Consider the following 23,209-nt stretch of genomic DNA (forward strand, 5'->3'; position numbering starts at 1 on the left):
GTTTTTATTTACATATACCGATCTGTTATAGATTTAAACGACCAAAGTGCTAAAGCTTGAACATAATAATATTTTTTCTTATATCTTGATTCTTAATGAAAGAATGACAATCTCAAATTTTAATGTTCCATTGAGAATTATCATTGTTAAAAGAAACAGAGATTGATTGATCGGTCCTTGAAACAGTCACAAAACAGGATTTCCAAAACTCTGCTGTTATAGAATGAATTGGCTTGTTTAATAAACCATCAATTATTGACTAATACTCAAGTTATACTAATTGTTGTTTAAAAATCCCAAAACAGGATTCCCAAAACTCTGCTGTTATCAAATTAATTGGCTTGTTTAATAAATCATCAATAATTATTGACTAATACTCAATTCATACTAAGTGTTGTCTTGATAAATTCATCAATCTCCTATTCAATATGTGTAATTCTAAATGAACGTAGTATATAGAATGTCGAATGGACCACAGATCACATTAACTATACTGATCTGCTCTAGTTTGGTCTAAAACCAAAATTCCCTTTCATTGACTTTGTTTCCATAGAAAAATATTTGATATAAGTTCTAGATATTCAATATTAAATAGGCCTTCTGTTGAGAGTGACCTTCAGTAGAAAGATTGTTGGATATCAATTTCTCATTTTGAAAGTTTTTCATAGACTATTCTAAAACAAATCTAGTACCTAATAAAGCTGGATTCACAAACAACAGTGACAGTGAAAATATAATTTCTAAAGGTTCTAATTGAGCTATTTCCATTCAGCCCGGCCGAACAATTATGAATAATCAAATTATTAAAGTTTATGGCGATCATATTTTCACTGTTCACTGACACTCGTGTATGTGAGTCCAGCTCAATAGTACAAATCGACAACATTGTTTGTCTTTCATATTTCTAAATTGATGAATGGATAATTCCTTATTGAACAGTGATAAATTGAAATTTTTCCAAGGTTCATACCATTTATACATCATTTTATTGATTCAATGAATGAAATTATTGGGGGAGGACCAACAGGCACAGCCCAAAATGTTCCTTCCCAGAATTTTGATTTATCACTCCAGAAAAAAAGTGATGATTTCTTCCTTCCAGTTACAATTTTTTTCCAATTTTCAGAGAGAATATGAATTTTACATTGAAGATAGTTCACTTTGAGTTCCAATATTATGTTTTTTTAATATATTAGAAAGACCAGAAACTTTCACTTCCACTTTCTAGGTGTGATGAATCTTCGAATATGATTCTTTAGTAATGATTTATTCAATAATTTCAAGATATCCATTGTTTTCTAATACTGGTGAATGTAAAAGTGAAAATTAGCATTCCATAAAATGTATGAGGGAGAAGGATCATGGTGATGTAGACTATGGGTAAGCATTTTCAAACACTCGAACAAAATCAATAAGAGCCAGCAATAATTTTTCTATGCAACATTTTATTCTATTTTATATCATCAAAATCTCGATATTCAAATATTCACATGGATAACTTACATTCATCATTTTATAAAGTACATACACTAGATAATTTTTCATCTATTTACAATAATTGACAATAGACAACTTATTACAGACTAAATTGATTGTCAAGTCAGCTAATTAATACAATTTACGAAAAATTAATATAGATTAGGCAGGTTGTATGAATATTGAAGAATTTCATCTCATTTTCAAACCAAAACTGTCAACTATGAATGATGGCCTGAAAAAACATTGATCTGCTGAAAATTAATATAGATTAGGCAGGCTGTATAAATATTGCAGAAATTGATCTCATTTCCAAACTAACAATAAAATGAAAATGTCAACTATGATTATGTGAAAAAATATCAATCTCCTGCTCTCCAGTACGATATCTGAGGAGCTCAGTATTCTATTAACGTTATTTCTCTGTTTTATCACAACTCTGAATAATCAAACATTGAAAACTATTATTATAAGCCTATCCATTCATTTTGAAGTATTATCACAAGTACTATAAAAATATAAATATGAATCTTATAAAAACAGTCACAACTTCTAAGAGACCTATGTACAAACGTTTTCATATGAGAGTAACTATTAATTTTCTTCAGATTAATACTAGAGTCACTGTACAATTAGTGCTTAATCATTGTATAGTCAGGTCTTGTTTAAGATCAAGAGAGGTTGGAAATGACTATTCTCAGACAATGTCACTTTGTTGCCAACCAGTTTTATCAGCATGATATGAACACACATTTCTTTATCAAGAAGCAAACACATTCATGAATATGTTTTCTTTCTTGAAATGTGTCTTTCTGGACAAGAAATTTGAGCAAGTTAAGGCACTAACTATTATCGTCACTTCGTTGTTCAAAGTTGAATTATTGCTAGCATTCATTTACAGAACGTGATATAGTGTACAAGAAACAAATATAATACTATAAATCTACCGGAATTTCAAAAATTCATCACCAATCAAGTCTATTCCAATCTGTTGAATATGAATTGTGTTTTTTTGTCACATAAATGAGGATGCTACAAAAATAAAACTGTGTTTCCCTATCCCAAACAATAGCATTTATCAGTGAGAAAAAATGAATCAACAACGACTATATATATTATACACTTTACCTTTAAATTTCACAATTACAATATTCATACATGTTTGTTTTTATACATGTATAATGTTTGTTTTCAATCGCAGCAAACCGAATGTTTAGATTACTGTAGACCTATAAGTTGGATGGTTAGATACTAAGGTTGCTGTTTAAGTTCTGTACTGGACAGAATATTATCATAGAGAAACAATAGCTTAAGTAGATATCCCATGATCCCATGGTATAGGACGTTTATGTCGCAACTTTTACTGTTTCCTCGAGCCGATAGTCCACATAGTTCTTTCCCGTAAAGCTGTGTGACGCTCCCAGTCTCTCATACTGTGCCGTTCATACACTCTCACCCCAAAAATCGACAATAAACGACAGTAATCGGCTTGAGATAACAGTAAAAGTTGCAACATGAACGCCCTATACAATGGGATATCTACTTACGCTATTGTTTCTCTATGATATTATTTAGTCCTCTCCAGTTATAATGTAAGGAACTATTGAAAATTTATTATTATTCTGTCCACAATTATTGTACAAAATGAATCATTACTGTAGTGAGGTCCACGAAATAATGACAGTGGAGAAAGATAGGAGAAAAACGTTGCCGATTCTCTGTTTTGTCAATTCCTTCTATAGACGGTAGTTGATACAGGTTTATTGATGTAATATTGACGGTTCATTCTCGTTTAAAATAATCAATAATTATATTTAATTAGGCAAGAAATTATATTTTAAAAAAAATCCATAATGAATTTCCATAATTAAGATGAAATATTTTGTTAATTGATTATGAATTTCATTTTGTTAAGAGACGATCTGGCAACAGAGCAAAGCGAGAAAGAGATAGCGCTATCCGCTTTGTTGAATGATAGACAAGGATAGCAATACCATTGCTAATCAAACACTGCCATTATAACGTGGACCTCTCTATAGCATATTTGATCATACAGTCTGATTTGGTCATACAGTATGTTCTTGCTATACTATAGTATACAGTAGTAAAACAGCGTGGATTTCAGGCTAAAATACAGATCTTGATGAGAATAACACTAGAAATGTTTAATCTACCAGGCAATGTTTGATTTTGATGGCACTGGACGGAAAGTGTGGGCTACTATACAATTCTCTATATAAATCGCAAGGATAAATTAATATGTTTAAGCTACAATTTTTTTCATATTAATCACACAGAACGGAAAGTTTGGGCTACTGCATAAAGTAAGAAACTGAACAAATCACTGATACAGTTCTTGATATAAATCGCACTAGACAAATTTTCAGGCTACAATTTTTTATCTTAAACGCACATAACGGAAAGTTTAGGCTACTGTACAAGGTATGATCGCATCACAGAACCTAGGACGCTTTCTCTGCACTAATGATAGCGTCTATAGTGAAATTGGCCGCATGCGACTGCGATCCTCCGTCAGAGGCAACTGCGGCCGCGCCGAGGTTATGCGTGAGACTGTGTCGCCGCAGGTCGCAGTTGCGACGGAACACCTTGCCGCAAGCGGAGCAGTTATAGGGTTTGATGTCGGTATGCGTCAGCAGATGTGTTTTGAGATTGGATCGCTGGTTGAAGCTGCGACTGCAGACGGGACATTTGTGCGGCGATTCCTCCTGGTGCAGGATTTTGTGCACCGCAAGTGTGCGCGACTGGCAGAAGCCCTTGCCGCATTCAGTGCACTTGAACGGCTTCTCTTTCGAGTGGATGAATCTGTTAACAGAAACGGAACAAAGCGTTATTTCAGGTCATATTCAACAAGTATGTTTCATCTTCTAAACGTTTGAATGTGAACTAATAAAAATCTGGTGTGACTCACACAACTTTCCTTGCCGTTATGATAATTTATCACCTGACGTTAGTGTTCCCGCGCATCTAAAGTCTACTATTCAAAGATCCAAGCCAGCTGGTGACAAGACAATAAGGTTGGAGACACACGAAGTTTGCTATCTCTTCATAGTGAATGATTTAATAGAATCAACTGTTGCCAACAGTTTGCATTATTGAATAAACACATTTTCTCGAATTTCGAGCTTATTTCCAATTTCAGGTGAAAATGTCACTAAACATTAATTGTAGAGATTTTTATGCTCAATCTTTTCCACTTGAAATTTTTTGTTTAAATTGTATATGAAGCCTGAAAATTGGGAATCTAAAATCAAACTTTGCATAGATGGGGCGGATCTCCTGAAATTTTTACAGATATGGGACTTGTGGCAGTTGATAGAGCTTATCAATGACTATTCTATGTATGAATTTGATCGAAATCGTTGGAGCCGTTTTCGAGAAAATCGTGAAAAACCCTGTTTTTGACAACATTTTTACAATTTTATCCGCCATCTTGAATTGCATCAGATCGAAATTGTTCGTGTCGGATCCTTATATTGTAAGGACCTTAAGTTCCAAATTTCAAGTCATTCCGTTAATTGGGAGATGAGATATCGTGTACACAGACGCACATACACTCATACACACACACACACACACACACACACACACACACACACACACACACACACACACACACACACACACACACACACACACACACACACACACACACACATACAGACGAATACCCAAAAACCACTTTTTTGGACTCAGGGGACCTTGAAACGTATAGAAATTTGGAAATTGGGGTACCTTAATTTTTTTCGGAAAGCAATACTTTCCTTACCTATGGTAATAGGGCAAGGAAAGTAAAAAATGCTTTAACGTTTGTTAATTAGTTCGGAAATTATGGAGTTTGTAATAAGGTGTAACAGATTGGTTTAACGGGTTGGATCCTCTTTCAAGAAGATGATCTGTAAACATGAACCAAATACAAATGGAAATAAATTGGAAGTTGCATTTGCCCAAATGCTAATTAATGAATAATTACTATTAAACTAAATTCCAATTGAATGCTGTAAATCACCCCGAAGACTTATGCTACTGCAAATATTGACAACAGGGTAAACAGCTAGATGGAAATTTGACGAGCGCTATTATAGCAAATCGTTATTTTAGCCCATATTTGACAAAGTGTGTGTCATCATTCAAACTTTTGAATGGTTGGATTGGTTGATAATGCTTCGTAATAAAAGTTGTGTAAATTTACTCGGAAGTGATGGAATGTGATAATTGTAATAAGGTGTAGGTAGGAAATGGAATCTCTTTCGATCAAATTATCTGAAAACGAATGTTGTGTTTCATATAAAAAAGTGTCTTTTATAAAAAAATATTTTGACAATTCCTATACTCTCAGAGTATCTAGGAAGCTGTTGAAAACAGAAAAACAGACACATAGAATTTTTTTGAAAAAAGGGGTGAAAAATAAATAATGAAAAAGGGTTCAAGGGAAAAATTAAATAATTATACTATCTAATAACATTTGAGTAGAAGATGCTGCAAAGAGGTCAGAGAGATCCTGTAAATAAACACTCGAAGGAGAAACGCTCCATGATGTCAGTTACATTATTATCTAAAATTTGTGGATGTGAGTATAGTAACAGGGAGTATATAACAAAGAACGCATTTCTTGAAATGAGCTACAAAATAAGAATGTTCCAAACCTAAGGATTCTCTTTAGATTGGATCAATATTTCGTCAGAAACGGAACACATTCCCATTTCACAATCAAGTATCTATTAAACTGGTAAAATGTGATAATTGTGAAAGAGTTGTAAACGAACGAGGTTCATCGAGTGAACTGTTCCCAAGTAACACTAATTTGTTTTAGATTTGACAATAGAAAATTAGTGGATTAACCATTATTCCAAGTCGGAACACATTCCCATTTCACAATCAAGTATCTATTAAACTGGTAAAATGTGATAATTGTGAAAGGGTTGTAAACGAACGAGGTTCATCGAGTGGACTGTTCCCAAGTGACACTAATTTGTTTTTGATTTGACAATTAATAAATTAGTGGATTAACCATTATTCCAAGTCATATTCAAATTAAACACGTTTAATTCTTCAATAAAAATGTGTTGAAGAGGTACAATGAAAGAGGAGAATGAATCTGTCGACATACGGAACAAATTGTTGCCCTATTTAAGGGCAATCATGTTTCATGTAACATAATTATAGAATTATCTGTTGATTCCATTACCAAAGTGTGAATCAACGCGGATCAATGACTAATTGATAAATCAATGATAGTTTATTAAAACAACGCGAATCAATGACTCATCAATTAATTTCGTTTCAATCGAGCATCAATCAATGAATTACCTACATCTTATCACTTTCACATTTTTTTCAACTTCAGCAAAACTGCTATTCAAAATCTCAGATTGTATGATTTATGAAGCGGGCACAAGTATAGACGAAAATCACTTTTTGGACATAAGGTTGAGATCATATTATCAGAAGAGCCCAATCAACAGGGATGACTGCCCTGATCCCCAACAATCTTAGAATATGGAACGTCACTCTCGTCATTTTATTGCTTTTCTCCGTCTGTCGCTCCTTATCGCACTGATCTCTTAGGGTCTATTTATTAGTATGACTAATCTCAGGGAACCATTCATTTCCAGAAAGTCTACTAATTCTGACATCTCTGGGGTAGTGTTTGAACGATTTTTTCCTAAGAACAATACTTAAAAACACCTTGAAATTCATTTTAGGACACCTTGAAACTGATTTCCGGTAGCTGGTCGACCAACACCTTGCTATAGTGTGATTCATGACAGTCATCTGTCCCAATGAATAACACCAGCGTTTACCAATTTAATCAATGCTGAAAGATTGTCGTGAATCTTACTAAGCCCAATCTCTGTCCCATCTGCCGTTTCACTGAGGAAATCTGTCCCATCTCAACCATTAGGACGAATTATGTGATTGGAGTGGTTTATTTATGAGATTGGAAGTTTCACGCTAACAAACGAGTTTTAGATTGTTCCTAGAGCCCGAGACTTCCCATTCAAAGGCACCTTTATTCGATAGATCGTCGATATCACGGGGGAAATTTGTTACGACTTCAGCCTGTTTGAGGTTTTATCGGTGGTTTCATATTGGATGATAGAGACAGCTTGCCACCTCTTCGAGGTCCATACTAACAATAGTTTAATTTTGAACAGGGTTTCCATATAAGATGGAGGCGATCCAAAGAAAACGTTAATGAACCGAGATTTCATGATTCACAAAGTTTCATATAGAATTGAATTGAAATCCAAAAGGTTAGTGAATAAAATGAACATGTGTATTACTGTAGAGTACTAACTCTGGTCACAGAGTAACCAGTTTATTTGTAACTGTGATTTTGCAGCATGCTATTGACATCTCCTAGAACGCTGTGAATTGAGATAACGATTCCAATCACCGAAAAACTTTCTAGATCCTAATCTATAAAAAATCACATGGACTTTCTTAAGCGTATGCTTTCTCGCGTTGGTTGTTATGGACACATTCATGAAAAAAATCCCGTACTTTTACTAAGTGGCGTTTGTAAAATGCCAGATTAAACAAAATTTAATTTTAAATTGGATTGAATACATATCAAGTCTCGTTTCTTAGAATGTGGTTCATTTTGAGTTTAAGCCACCAGTCGATTGAATTCAGTTCAAGCTTTTACTGTGCAAACAGTCCTAACGCAACTAGCAGACTCGCGTCAGGTCATGTCATGTCGCGTATCAATTTGCGACTAGTCAACTTGTGATAGGTTCGATAATCGAAAGGAAACTAGAATCAAGTGATTAGCAACTATAGTGTGGTTCACGATATAATGACAGTGGATAAAGATAGAAGAATAGCGATGCCGATTCTCTGCATTAATTAATCATATACAGTCAAAAACATAATTATTAGCACCGTTGTGGACCTAGAAAAGGATACTACCACCGGCTTTGTCGAATGATAGACAAGGATAGCAAAACCAAAGTTGATCAAATACTGGCATTATAACGTGGACCTCACTAAAGTCATTAGCTCTAGTTATACAAATAGTTTTTCTTTATTTTATTAGTAATTTATTTTTTGTTTGTGAAGTTTTGTATTCTGTTTATTTTATATATATATATATATTGTGTTGAATTGAATAAAATTGATTTAAATAAGATTATAAACAGCGGACTCGAATCCTAGCATTCGGTTGGAAATCACTTAGAACTAGCAATTATTGTTAATCATTATTAAATGATTGGCCAGATATTATCGTTGAAAATGATTGCTTTCATTATCACACATGATGCTGATCATTATCGTTGAAAATGATAAAAGATTAATAGAATTAACCTATTGAGTCAGATATCCAAATTTAATTTCCTTTGCATTTCAATAACAGCAAACACAAATGAATCTTAATTATTCATTCATCTTCTCCTCTATTTTTGGAGCCGATCAACCGGTTCCGTATTTACACCGGTGGCGGTCAAAATTGCGCACAAACTTTTCAAAACGGTCGGCACTTCTCGTATTATCTATCCAAACAGCGCGCGTCCATTGGTCAGAGGTAATATTTCACAATTAAACGTCCGCTGCCTTCTCGATTACGGCTGCGGCTGGACATTGCGATGATTTATGCACCTTGGCGGATTGATATTGTTATATTATTGTGCTGCCTGCCTTTCACGGGCCAACGCTTCTGAACAGTTTTTATTCGTCGGCGAACTTTCAGACGGGCTGACAGCATTGGCGGCTCGTTTTCTTTGTAGTAGCGAGCCGCGAGTAATTTTAATGCGTTTTGGACGGTTTATAACTATCGGGAGGCAAGCATCAAGGCAACGAAATGGGAAGGAGCTGTTTTGAAGACCGGTGACTGGCCTAGAAAGCTAGTCACACTAAAAACTATATAAATACAGTTTTCATAGTCATCCTATAGAGAGTAGTATCATAGAGAAACAATAGCGTAAGTAGATATTCCATGGTATATCGCAACTTTTACTGTTATCTCAAGCCGATTACTGTCAATTTTTACTGTTTTGTTGGGGTGAGAGTGTATGAACGGCACAATTTGAGAGACTACCAGCGTCACACAGCTGCATGGGAAAGAACTACGTGAACTATCGGCTTGGGATAACAGTAAAAGTTGCGACATAAACGCCCTATACCATGGGATATTCACTTATGCTATCGTTTCTCTATGGTAGTATAGATCAAGTTGAAATATAGTAGATCAAGTAGTAGACTTTTTTAAATGGGAAATATTTTAATTTTAAGTTTTTGCAATGTATTGTATATGAAAATTTTTATATTTTCCACATTTGTAAAGGTTGTTTAATGATTTTGGCAATAAATATTTCTTTCTTTCTTTCTTTCAGACACCATGTGTCCAATTTGAGACTTGCATTTACTTCATTTATGTAGTTCATTTCAATAGTTTTTGGTGCATACTGAAGAAAATTTGCTGAATCTTGAATCAAAAAATGAAATTGGAAAAATAACTAAAAGGCTGCTACTACTACAAGCTCCAAAATAAACTGAATTGAATATCTTAAATTGACTAAAATAATCAGTCCAACTAGAAATAGGACCGATCCAAAACGATCCCAAGTTTAGTTTGAACAAATATACTCATTTCAGCCAGTAAAAAATCACTAATTTTGTTTTATCGTTTTATCGCAGAGTAGTTAAATTATCATTAATAGTTTAGAATAGAATTCCCATCTCCTTGTCATTTTTCTTTCGAATATAGCCTTGTCTTCTCTCTTGATATCAATATTTATGTATATTTTTTGTTATTTAATCTAATTTATTTAATCATATACAAATACAATCCAGGTAAAGACAACAGGCATTCGCCCAAAACTGCTTTAAACCTTAATTTTGAATACACAGTCTAGAGGTTATGTGAAAATGATAACTTCACACACTATTTTGAGTCCAAAAAATGTATCTACTACAATTTTGAATTTATCAGATTAATTAATTTCAAAATACAAATCCAAACAATAATATTCCTTCACAATCGCCAAAAATATTGAAAATTTCACTTAAATCCACAATATTAATATTATACTCATGTAAACATAAAAAAGTATGTTTCAATGGAATATCGATATAGTTTGCAGTTTGGTGTTATCTAGCTTCAATAATATATATTTTCATTCCCTCTCAACTTTCCTATTCCTCTATTTGTCACTCACTGAGTATTTCTTTATTTGTTGTTGCTGTTGTTCAACGGTATTTCAACGGTTCTCATGACCATATTTGGAATTCTGTGGGCGTGTCTTGTCTCGGCCAATGACAGAGCTTAATCTTGATTGGTGATTGGACAACTCACGGCCAATCACATGGCTCCATCCACATTGTTGGGCTGCGCAATTTTTAAGCTTTCGAATTATAAGTGATTAAAGGCGTCTAACAAACGAAACAAGAAACCTATCTAATTAATGGTTTAATGAGACTTGACAATATTAAATATTCATAATGCAATCTCTAACACAACACAGAAAATAATCTTCCACCAAGAAAAGTCTTATCATTCGTATGGTCTACAGAGAAAAACTGTGATAGTTTTTGGAGTATAAAATTGATTTCATTCTTACATTGGAATTCCATCTACAATTAACTAGTCCTTCGAGAGCTTTTCTATCAATAAAAATATATCTAAAAATATATTGTGTCATGTTGACACTGATGGAATGAAGGATAAAATTATCTGAGTATTGAAGAGTGTTAATTCATTTTGAAAAGTGAAAGTGACATAACCAGCATTTTGATTTGGACAGTATGATATAAATTGGGAATGGGACAGTTTTGGGCATGAGCCTGTTGTGCCTTTCCTCATGATAAGTATTTGTACACAATATGAATAAATAAATAAATAAATGAATAAATAGAATGAGATGCACCAGAGTTGAATTCTTCAATTGGCCTACTTTACTCCAAAAACAAAAAAAAGAGTTTGTTTTTCGGAACTTCCCCAAGATTAATCCTCTAAATATTCAATATTTCAGTTATAATAATCTCAAATATTCCTCTTATGTTTGGATTTGAAGCATCTAAATTTGAAAATCTACTTCAAGAACTGAAATTTTTTTGAAGTGCACAACTACAAGACAACCAATTTCGGACTATGTGAACCTTACCTAAATTTTGGAGAAGAACAGAACAAGGTTACCTTATTTTTCCTCTCCCTATCATCCCGATGCTGTACTTATTGTATGAATGAATAAATGATGAAAGCATGAAACCGTGTTGAAAACTAAACGATTGCTTGGTAATGAAACTTTGAAATTAATGGAATGATCCTATCTTTTCCCAAATAAGTTAAACCAATCTAGTTTTGGATTGTAGCAATGTTATTTTATGCACTCCCATTTATGGAAGTTCGATCTCACTAGGCATCAAACCTGCATCATTGTAGAAATCAATCTGAAAAACAAACCAATTGAATTTGAAACAAACCAATTTTGATCAAAATTTCATCAAATATTTTAGTATCACCATACTAACTGAACGTAGGTCATCACATTTTCAAATATCCATGAATTAAGAGAATTGGATTACACGAGTATCAGTGGAAAGTAACATCATCAGTAGTCGGTTGCTGCAAGAATTGAATCTTCATGAATGTTTCCATGAACCCTTCTATATAAGTTGAAAATTCTATGTGTTTGACTTGTGTAAGCTAAGATGAATTTATTGAAAGATATGACTCCCAATTAGTAACTCACGACCAACTAACTCTCAAAGGAAAATATTGTTGAACTGTCTTGGCTACTCAACAGTCAACTATTTTATTGAAGACTGTTGTTGAGATGCTTGCGAAGATGAATTTACATATTTCAGCAGTGTATAATTAGTTTTAGTCTAGCGATTATTTCATGATGGGAATTGGTTAGTGAGTAGTTGGAGAATGAACGTCACTAATTGACGTGGCCGCTGATATAGTACAGCATGCAATTGTAAATTAATATTATTGTTCAAGTTATTAAATGCCAAACCACAAAGAAAATGAGCAATTTACAACGTTGGGTGTTCACTTCATGAGGCACGCAAAGCATGGATGCCTTGCTAATTTATTACTCAAGAAAAGGAAAATCACGTTTCATTTATAGAGGCATATAACTTTTACAGATATGAGAATTCGCGTCACGATATTGATATCACAGACTCTTTTAACGGTATTGCACACATAAGGATGTGGAACACTTTGATAATTATGTAACTCAATTGATTTTAGTTCAAGAATAAATATAAGATTTTACTATAAATATTATATTTGATGGATGAATGGAGAGTTTTTGTGCGTTCACTTGATTGACCGAGCGAAGTGAGGTCTAAGATTCAAGTTGACGGTTTGGCATTTCTCTCAATGTTTAAATGTTTGAATGTTTATATGTTGCGCATTTACGGCGAAACGCGGTAATAGATTTTTATGAAATTTGACTGGTATGTTCGTTTTTAAATTGCGCGTCGACGTATATACAAGGTTTTTGGAAATTTTGCATTTCAAGGATAATATAAAAGGAAAAAGGAGCCTCCTTCATAGACCAATATTAGAGTAAAAATCAGACTATAGAATTATTCACCATGAATCAGCTGACAAGTGATCACACAGATGTGTGGAGAAGCCAGTCTATTGCTGTATTTCCATAAGGTCTATAGTTTCAATCAGGTAGTTGTGGACAAAGACCTTAAAGAGCTGATATAGACCCACAATGCCTATGCCTTCTCAATGATAGCTCTTACTTGAAATTGAAGACCGCCATTTGGGAGATATTATAATATATTATTTTTTTGTAATACTATAGATCACAAAGACATTGGTGGCATTGGTATGTAATAATCTTATGGGTTGCCCCCTCAATGGCGGATTTCAATTCCAAGTACGACACTAGCGCTGCATGTGAGTCTATGCATCTTTAAGGTCTTTGGTTGTGGATGAGAATACTGCGTGAGGTCTACTGTTCACAGAACTACTAGTAAATAAACAAGATAGTTGAATGAATCACCTGAATTCGTGAACATATTCGGGAAATCAAAAACCTAATTTTTCATTGCTTCACATTCGACAGTACTTGAACATAGATATTACTTTCATTGAGTCAGGAGTGATCCATGATTTAGAATTGAAAGATTTTATAACAACCTAAAGATCCCGGGTTCAAACTCTCTTATCTCCAAAAGTTATCAACCAGGTCACTCCTATGTTATCGGATGAGAACTGTCGGTCCGGCTAGAGCGCTAGAGTATGACGTCAACGGGAGCACGATAATTTTTTAGCCGTGGTCAAATATTATGAATTTCGTCCACAAGGCTATCACTGATTATGATATAGATACTGAGGAGATCATGTAGATAAGTTTTCAGGAAAACTTGAAAAGATAAACTTGAAAGACAAGATAACTTGACTCACCAAGTATTCGCCAAGAAAATATATCTTTTAATTTATTTTCATAATTGAGATTGATGAATATTTTATTGATTAATAATATTTCTACATTGTTGTACATCTGGCAACGTTGTACATATAAAAGAGGATTGTGCTATTTGCTTTGTTGATTGATAGACGAGGATAGTAACACCCATGCTAATAAAATACTGCCATTATAACGTGGACCTCACTATGGTAATTTCCATTGAATTGACTTTTCATAATCATCTCCTCATCATTATATTATTATTATATTATATATATCATCTCCAGCACATTTATATTATTAAGAGTTCCAGTTATTATTGCAAGATTATGACTGTGTAGTATTATAAAACTTGTCTTTGAAAAATTCAATTCAATTCGTTTATTTCCACTTGGCATGACAATACATGTACATTATTATTGACCGAGTGAAGTGAGGTCTAAGATTCAAGCCGACGGTTTGGCATTTCTCTTAATGTTTAAATGTTTGAATGTTTAAATGTTGATATGTTTATATGTTTTTATGTTGCGCATTTACGGCGCGGTAATAGATTTTCATGAAATTTAACAGGTATGTACCTTTTTAAATTGCGCGTCGACGTATATACAAGGTTTTTGGAAATTTTGCATTTCAAGGATAATATAAAAGGGAAAAGGAGCCTCCTTCATACGTCAAAATTAGAGTAAAAATCAGACTATAGAATTATTCATCATAAATCAGCTGTCGAGTTGACTATAAATTGCATGCCATGACGCATGCAATCCAATATCTCAATGTAACTTGGTAAAAATTTAACAGCTGTATAGACTATAAATTGCATGCCTCATTGAATGCAATTTTTATGCACTATTAAATAGGATGCAAAGAAGTTATAACAGCTCCTCTGGGCGCCTAGATGTCTTCTGGTTTTCTCGCGCTAAATTCCGGAAAGCGTTATATGATAATTAATCTTGTGTAAGCATGATCTGATCAAATAAATAGTTAGTGTATCAGTGTGAATATGCTTAAGGTTTGGGACGTCGTTAATACTGCGCGAGGTCTACTGTTCACAGAACTACTAGTATTTGATCTAACAAGAATTACATTTACACTAAAACAATACAAAGAACATATTGATTGAGTGGAATTCCCCCACTAAGACTATGCGTCTGAGATTGGGGGACAGTTCCAGCAAGCAGTATTATTCAATAAGTAAATGGGTTGAGATTTAATAAGATTATTATACTTGATGTCATTTTTGTGTCTAGAATCCAATAAATAATTGATTGTCTTCAGGCTATGAATATCCTTCTTGTACCAGATGACTCACTCTCTAAGTTATTGAAACAAGAGATACCAGGATCTATCACGATGATTGGTGAGTGGGGCAGAACTCAGGATCAACAAGTCATCCATATCAGACATGTTGCCACATTCCACGTAATATTAAGACCCACAGGTGTTAAAAGTGTGAATAGATTCATTGAAGTTGTTGACACTGCATATCACCCAGTGAATGTTCACATGTTGCTCTGTGAGGGCCCTGTGGAGCTACCGATGTGTCATGCAGCATTAAAACCTCCGAACAGGATAAAAGAGCACCGCTCTATATCACATGGAAGTGTGGTCTACATTAATAATTTGGCCGCTCTAATCTCCACTAGTTGAGAGGAACAGCTCATTGTATTCAATTAATATTTGAAAGCCGCTGTCTTTGTTGAATGGGAGGAGATGTCTCTCTCAGCTGCCGACCAAGAAATGTTTAAAAGCTCTTCCATCATCTACCCGCCCCACTCCGTCCACCTCCTAAAAACACGAGGGTGCGCCAAAAAACTATGACCGACAGAAATGGGAGTGACAAGTGAACGTAGCAGAGCATCGAAAAACAATCAGCTCTCTAACAAATCGAGAAGAGAGATGGCAGGTATGATACAGCTATCTCGGTTGCTATCTCTGGAATACGTTCAGTAGCTTGCTGGGGATAAGATGCGGTTATCAGATTTCTCTGAACCTTTCCATTCAAAAAGGTAGATCTCTCCGAAGAAACGCCGTGTCATCCTAGATTTACAGATCCTCCATCAAGTGTATCGGTTTATGAAGACACTTATGGGTCGTCCATTTGTCATAGTCTTTTTTTTGTGTAGTTGAGAAGTTGATATTGTGGTAATTATTCATATTGAATGAAAAATTGTCAAAAAACCACAGATTTATTGATACTTAGAAAGACCGGTTTCGGTTATTACACCATTGTCAATCTCCGATAATATTCCAGTTTATCAGAGATTGACAATGGTGTAATAACCGAAACCGGTCTTTCTAAGTATCAATAAATCTGTGGTTTTTTGACAATTTCTTAGTCTTTTTCATTCAATTTTTCATAGTCGTGAGGCGTTTGATGTACACATTTTGAATGTTTTTCTCCCGATTTCAAATTCAATTGATTTTTATAATCTAGATTGGGCCGAGGTTTCAAAACAATCATCCTCCAAAATGTCTATCAACACCAACCAATATTTGTTGTATCAACTTATACTTCTCAACTAACTATATATAACTTCACGATTATGTTCCTAAGTTATACCATAGAGAAACAATAGCGTAAGTAGATATCCCATGGTATAGGGCGTTTATATCGCAACTTTTACTGTTATCTCAAGCTGATAGTCCACGTAGTTCTTTCCCGTGAAGCTTTATGACGCTGGTAGTCTCTCATATTGTGCCGTTAATACACTCTTACCCGGTCAAAACAGTAAAAATCGACAATAATCGGCTTGAGATAACAGTAAAAGCTGCGACATAAACGCCCTATACCATGGGATATCTACTTACGCTATTGTTTCTCTATGGTTATACTCCTGAACAAAACGTTGGTCTGTAGAAGGGGTCGTACAAAAGTATAGTAGCTTAAGTTTATTTTCTCCATACCACAGTATACATACAGTATGGAAACGTGGCTAGTACCCTGGCGCAAAAATCCGCCATCTTGTTAGGAAGTTCCGCATTGTAATAGTATTGATGGGAGGTTCGGATCACTTTACTGATCCGGATCAATTGATCTCGTTCACTACCGCGAGCCAATCAGAAGACCAGGATTGGAACTTCCTAAGGTCACGTGATGTGTCTAGTATTTGTGCCATGTAAAGAGCATTGTATAGAAAGGCGTTTGATTGACAGTTTCCATTCTGTACCTATTCTGTGTCCATTCTATGGTTGTGAAATATAATATGCAATCGATCACTATGAGTGGAATTAAGTATTTATGGAAATCGAATCAGATTCGTTTGCTCAACAATGAATTCAAAATACATCAATTTTTGTCAGATTTGAAAATTATAACAAAATACAAATACAATTATTTCGGACTATGTCTAACCTTATCTGAATTTGGGAGAGGAATAGCACAAGGTCACCTTATTTTTCCTCTCCCTATCATTTTGATGATGTATTTATTGTATGAATCAATCAATTTCCAACTTTCCTAACTTCACAGTTATCCTAGAAGAATTTTCAAATTCATAATATTGTAGTTTCGAAATATTGTAGTGCTAGGTAAGATGGTCCTATTCTTACCTACAGTGTTCAAAGAATCTGAAAATAAAAAATCAGTGAACTGGAAACAAAATTCGCATAATCTGCCGATATTATATGTTTTCAATTGAACTATCAAAATCATTTCAACTGATTCAATCATAAAACGAGTGAGTAACTCCCAACAGAATTTTCAAAATTCATGTGGGCCATATTATAACGTCACCGATAGCTTCATGTAATATTATTTCTAACTTCTAATGTAACTTCATCTTGGTCATCTTATTATTGCTTTGTAAAGCCACAATCAACAATCTTATTATTAATCAATGATAATTAAATTATTATCGGGAGGATCCACTCACGAACAGGTTCAACACAAAAATTACTATAGTGAGGTACACGTTATAATGGCAGTGTTTGATTGGCAATGGTATTGCTATCCTTGTCTATCATTCAACGAAGCGGATAGTGTTATCTCTTTTTCGCTTTGCTCTGTTGCCAGATCGTCTTCTAACAATGTAGAGTCAATGAATTATCAACAAAATATCCTATCTGAATTATGGAAATTCGTTATGAAATGATTGAAAAATATAATTTCTTGCTTAGTAAAATATAGGGCTAATTGATTATTTTAAACGAGAATGAACAGCTGATCTATAAATATCGGGGCACCGAGCTTCGCTCATTATTTTTATTTATTGATAAACAGAACACAATTCTCTAAAATGATCGTGTTTATATTTCGCATCTCATGAATATCGGGAATGCGATATTTTGATTTTTCACATACTCAATCGCTTACTCACTTTTTTACTATTCACAGCTGTTCAGCCAAGGATGAATTTCTCCTTTTCATGTCCTTCAGCGAGTTTTTCCAAGGATGAGACCTAGTGCAATCGAATTTTTATATCATAAACCTACTATGTTCCAAATTTCGTGAAAATCGTTTGAGCAGTTTTCGAGATCCGTTATATATATATATATATGCATATGCATACATAGGCCAAAATTAGAAAAAAAAACATAATTTTAAACTTAATATTTCAAATACCAATAGAATTTAGAACGTTCTGGAGCCACTGACACGCATCTTCTCCAGCATCATGGAGGGCCGACAGCCCTCCATGATAGGAGTATTGTGGACACTCAGATATTAGGTGGTTCATTGATTGGATTTGTCCACATTGGCACAGAGGATCAGATGTGTATCCCCATGCTGTCATCAGCTCAGCACACCTTCCCACCTGCGTCCTGAACCGGTTAAGGCCACACCACTCTCTACGTCTCAGCTGGGTGCCAGGAACAATGTCATTAGGGTCATCCACAAGGCCTTTGTTCCTGACCTCTCCCTGCAACCATCTCAGTCTCCATAACTCCCTTGCACTTCTAATTTCCTCTTGCTCGTCAAGTCTCAAGTATCTTCTTGACTTGAGGCGCCTTGGTGGAGGGTTAGCCAAATCTCTTGAGACTGGGAGATCCTCATGAATGTGTTGTAACTGGGAAATGAACTTGTTCTTCTTCACCAACCTTCTGAGATCTGGAGGCATGAGATCCGTTGAACTTAAATAACCAGATATAAAAATATATAAATACAGAGATTGCTCGCTTAATTTATAATAGGATCAATAAACCTGTATCAGCTACCGTCTATAGAAGGCATTGACAAGACAGAGGATCGGCAACGTTGTTCTCCTCCTATCTTTCTCCACTGCCAATATAACGTGGACCTCGCTATAGATAAAGTATCGTTATGATGATTTGAAGAGACTCGTGGGATCAAGCTGGCTGGGATGATAGTGAATTCATGTTCTAAACCTGTAATAATGCATGGATAAATGGAGCAGAGAAGAAGCCGCAAGATCAGAACAGGACAGCCAACCTCCAACAGCCAAGAACTGTAATCTCTTTAATTGAAAACGAGTGCTCAGTCCTAGCCCAGCTTCTGCTGTTGCTACCACTGCGTGGTCTTCCAATTAGCATGGACGATCTCTCTCCTCCATCCAACCCTAATACCAGTTTTTATTCTCCCGTTCATATTCACCCAATTTTCTTTCATTTACAAGGGCGTTACTACACGTTCTCCTCCCGTCTGATAGCCTAGCATTTTGATCGCGTTTCCTGCTGACCCTTCCCCCCTTTGGGTACATAAATTCCCCCCACACCCCTGCCCCACACAACCGGCTACCGATTTGGATCGCTCCGACTTCTTCGTCTTAATTGGTGCTTCAAACACTGAATCTGCTGCCTCCAGTAGCTTCTGCTCCGCCTTATTCACTCCCTCTTCTTATAGTTTCCTTCCTTTTTTGAATCTCTTTCTATCGAGCTCCTCAAGTCGTTTCCAGTGAACAGATGGTGCAGATTTTGAATTGTAAATGATGCAGAAGAAAAGAGAGAACAGAATCCGATTTCGGTCACGCAGCTTCGTTCTTTGATTTTATTAACTAAAGGTTTTCTTGGTAACTCTTGTGTTATCACAAGTTAAACTGGTGGTTCAACTGTCAGGTTAAACTGTCGGTTCGAGCTGAAGTATGACAGTCGTAAGGCCCATAATATATCATTCAAGCCAGGAAGGATATCCCCGTAAGTGAATCCAACAAAAATCCATACGAGTCAACCACACCAAACTCAGCAACCCAAACATCCAACCAACAAACAAGAAACTCTTTACGAATTTACTTTACTCACATTTTTGAAATCATATCCAAAATTGCATTTTAAATCTCATCAAACTACATTTAATTAGTCTAATTTGAAAAAATATGATAGGCATTTGTTTTGTCTCCATTATTGTAGTAGTAGTAGACCTACCAGTAATCAAATCACACTCATTTCTACAATTATGTCTTCTCATGACTTTCACAAACTTGAGATCGTGAATTTCACTTTAAAGTTATAGTAGAGTATCAAATTGCTATAGACTGGTAATATGCACAAGGGTGAACTCATTCAAACTGTCGAAGTGTGAAAGTGTAACTGAATTAGAATATAGAATTTCAATGAATTAATAAAATAAATAACATTTTTACGCCAAAAACAAACAAATCATGATCAACGTCAATCAAGTATTTTTCTTGTATTTCTTTTTCTTCTTCTTCTTCTTATCTTCTTCTTCTTCTTCTTCTTCTTCTTCTTCTTCTTCTTCTTCTTCCACTTCTTATTTCTCGTCTTCTTCTTCTGCTTATTGACCGAGCGAAGAGAGGTCTAAGATTCAAGTCGACGGTTTGGCATTTCTCTTAATGTTTAAATGTTTATATGTTGCGCATTTACGGCGAAACGCGGTCATAGATTTTAATGACATTTGACAGGTATGTTCCTTTTTTAATTGCGCGTCGACGTATATACAAGGTTTTTTGAAATTTTGCATATCAAGGATAATATAGAAGGAAAAGGAGCCCCCTTCATAGCCTACGTCAATATTAGAGTAAAAATCAGACTATAGAATTATTCATCATAAATCAGCTGACAAGTGATTACACAGATGTATGGAGAAGCCAGTCTATTGCTGTATTTCCATAAGGTCTGTAGTTTCAATCAGGTACTTGTGGATGAGAATACTGCGTGAGGTCTACTGTTCACAGAACTACTAGTTCTAAAATATTAAAGCCAAAAACGTCAACTAAAAAACTACCGTTGTCATTCTACGGTCTCTATAACTCACAAACAAGACTTATACTAAAGTTTCAAAAAACAACTAGACGTGTGACTGTTAAGTTCACTATTGTTGTATGAAGAGGAAGATGAAGAAGAAAGCCGCATGTGTTGTGCAGGATCGTGATTGCTAATGACAGCTGATAAATGGCGCAGATATTCATTAAGCGCCTGCAAAGACTTACAAGCAGGCCGGCTCAGTGTTTGCCGCCAACTAATAAATACAAGTGGACTTCGAGCACACCAACAACAATTATTGTTGGGACGAATTTTCGAGGGATGACTCAATACTCAATACTTGCCCAACTCCTAATGAAGATATTGGTGGGGGGTGGGGGGCAAGATGCCTGGCTGGTTACTTAGAGTAACAGCTTTGCCACAAGATCGTGATGAGATTATTCTGCTGTCTTCTTCCACTTCGTTTTTCTTTTCTATTCATTCCTCTTCTTCTTCTTTTGCTTTTTCTATTCAATCCTCTTCTTCTTCTTCTTCTTCTTTTTCTTCATCTTCTTCTTCTTCTTCTTCTCTTCTTCTTCTTCTTCTTCTTCTTCTTCTTCTTCTTCTTCTTCTTCTTCTTCTCTTCTTCTTTCTTTTCTTTTCTTTTGGGTTGTAGGGCAGAGAGGACCAGGAGTCCTAACTCTACTCTTATAAAAGCAAATAATGAATCAATTTTCTTATTATTATTATTATTATTATTATTATTATTATCTTCTTCTTCTTAAAAAAAATATATTACTATTTTCATTTCATTCATCACATTACAAGTGAGTGTTTATTGCAGTCAAAGTCGGCCTTAGGCAAGACTTTGGTGCATTACTAAACTGAAATGTACAAAAATGATCTCACAATGGATGCTGTGCTGAGAACAACTTCTTTTTTCTACAACTGTGCGTAAAGAAAGAACTTACACACTCAATTCTCCTCATAAAACAGCTTATTTCTGAGGAGAATCTACTTTTTCGCTCGCTAACCATCCGCGCATGCGCAGTAGATTTACTTTACGCTCCCAAATCATTCGCGCATGCGCAGAAGAGTTTCTTTACGCTTCCTAATCAGCTGATTATAAGCAGCTCGCCAAAAAGTCAGATCTTAACCTAAAAAGTCGGTAATTGTAACTCCGCCGATATAAGTAATTTAACAGGTTTGGGCAGTTGTAGAAAAAAATTTGTATGTGATTCGCGCGTAATGCTTCTTTATCGCTCTTGCAAAATTATCACGCTCCGCTTCACGTCGCGTGATAACTACTGTTTTGCGCGAGCGATAAAGTCGCTTATTACGCTCTCAATACATAAATAGCTATTTCCATGGCATATTTTGCACTTTTCGATATTCCCATCTGACAGATGGTTATTTTTTCTCTCCTTTTTCTTCTTCTTTCTCTTCTTCTTCTTCTTCTTCTTTTTCTATATTTTCTTCTTTTCTTTAGGGTTGTGTGTCAGAGAGGACCAGGAATCGTAACTCTGCTCTAATAGAGGCAAATAATCAATCAATCAATCAATCTTTTTCTTCTTCTTCTTTCTTCTTCTTCATTTCTTTAGGGTTTGTGTGGCAGAGAGGACCAGGAGTCCTAACTATTCTTCTTCTTCTTATTATTATTAGCATCATTTTTCTCTCTTTCACGAGAAAACTTGTGGGGTAGGTAAGAGTAAAGGAAGAAACTGGTGGCGGTTAGAGGAGTAGGTGTAGAAGACGAATGAGAAGGAGGATGAGTAGGAGGAGGAGGAGGAGGAGAAGGAGGAGGAGGAGGAGGAGGAGTGGTAGGAGTAGAATGGGGGAGGAGGAGGTGGCGGCGGAGGTTTAGGATGAGGAGCAGTACAAGAAGGATAAGATTGAGGAGGAGGCGGAGGATTAGGAGTAGGATGATAAAGAGAAGAAGGAGAAGAACTGAGAGAAAGAGGGAGAAGGGGGAGTTGGATGAGGAAGATGATGTTGAAGAGGTGAAGGAGGAGGAGGAGGTAGTTCAAGTGTTAGGTTTGGCATAAAGTACTCCTCTTTCGATCGTCATCTTGCTGGCATCTCTTTTGCACGCTCTAGCATGAACATACCACACCGTACACATGACAGAGGTGATTGTCCTTCTCTTTCCAACTACAGCTTCGTTCATACTCATTCAATTTCTATTCCCTAACACTATCATTACTTCATTTCCTGAACAACCTTTTTGAAGCATATTC

The 23,209-nt window shown here is 35.3% G+C and overlaps 1 protein-coding gene across 1 annotated transcript in view; it reads right to left on the reverse strand.

The window, feature by feature from the left end:
• Positions 1-1,425: 1,425 nt before the first annotated feature.
• LOC111044989 (protein sister of odd and bowel) overlaps positions 1,426-23,209 on the reverse strand; it is a 40,492-nt gene continuing 18,708 nt past the window's right edge. Inside the window, exon 2 of the mRNA XM_022330274.2 lies at positions 1,426-4,299. Within this exon, the coding sequence (XP_022185966.2) occupies positions 3,939-4,299 (361 nt within the window). The 3' untranslated portion in view covers positions 1,426-3,938. The remainder of the gene's footprint in view (positions 4,300-23,209) is intronic.

The sequence above is a fragment of the Nilaparvata lugens genome, chromosome 1 (assembly GCF_014356525.2).
Source record: "Nilaparvata lugens isolate BPH chromosome 1, ASM1435652v1, whole genome shotgun sequence".
NCBI classification, from domain to species: Eukaryota; Metazoa; Arthropoda; class Insecta; order Hemiptera; family Delphacidae; genus Nilaparvata; species Nilaparvata lugens.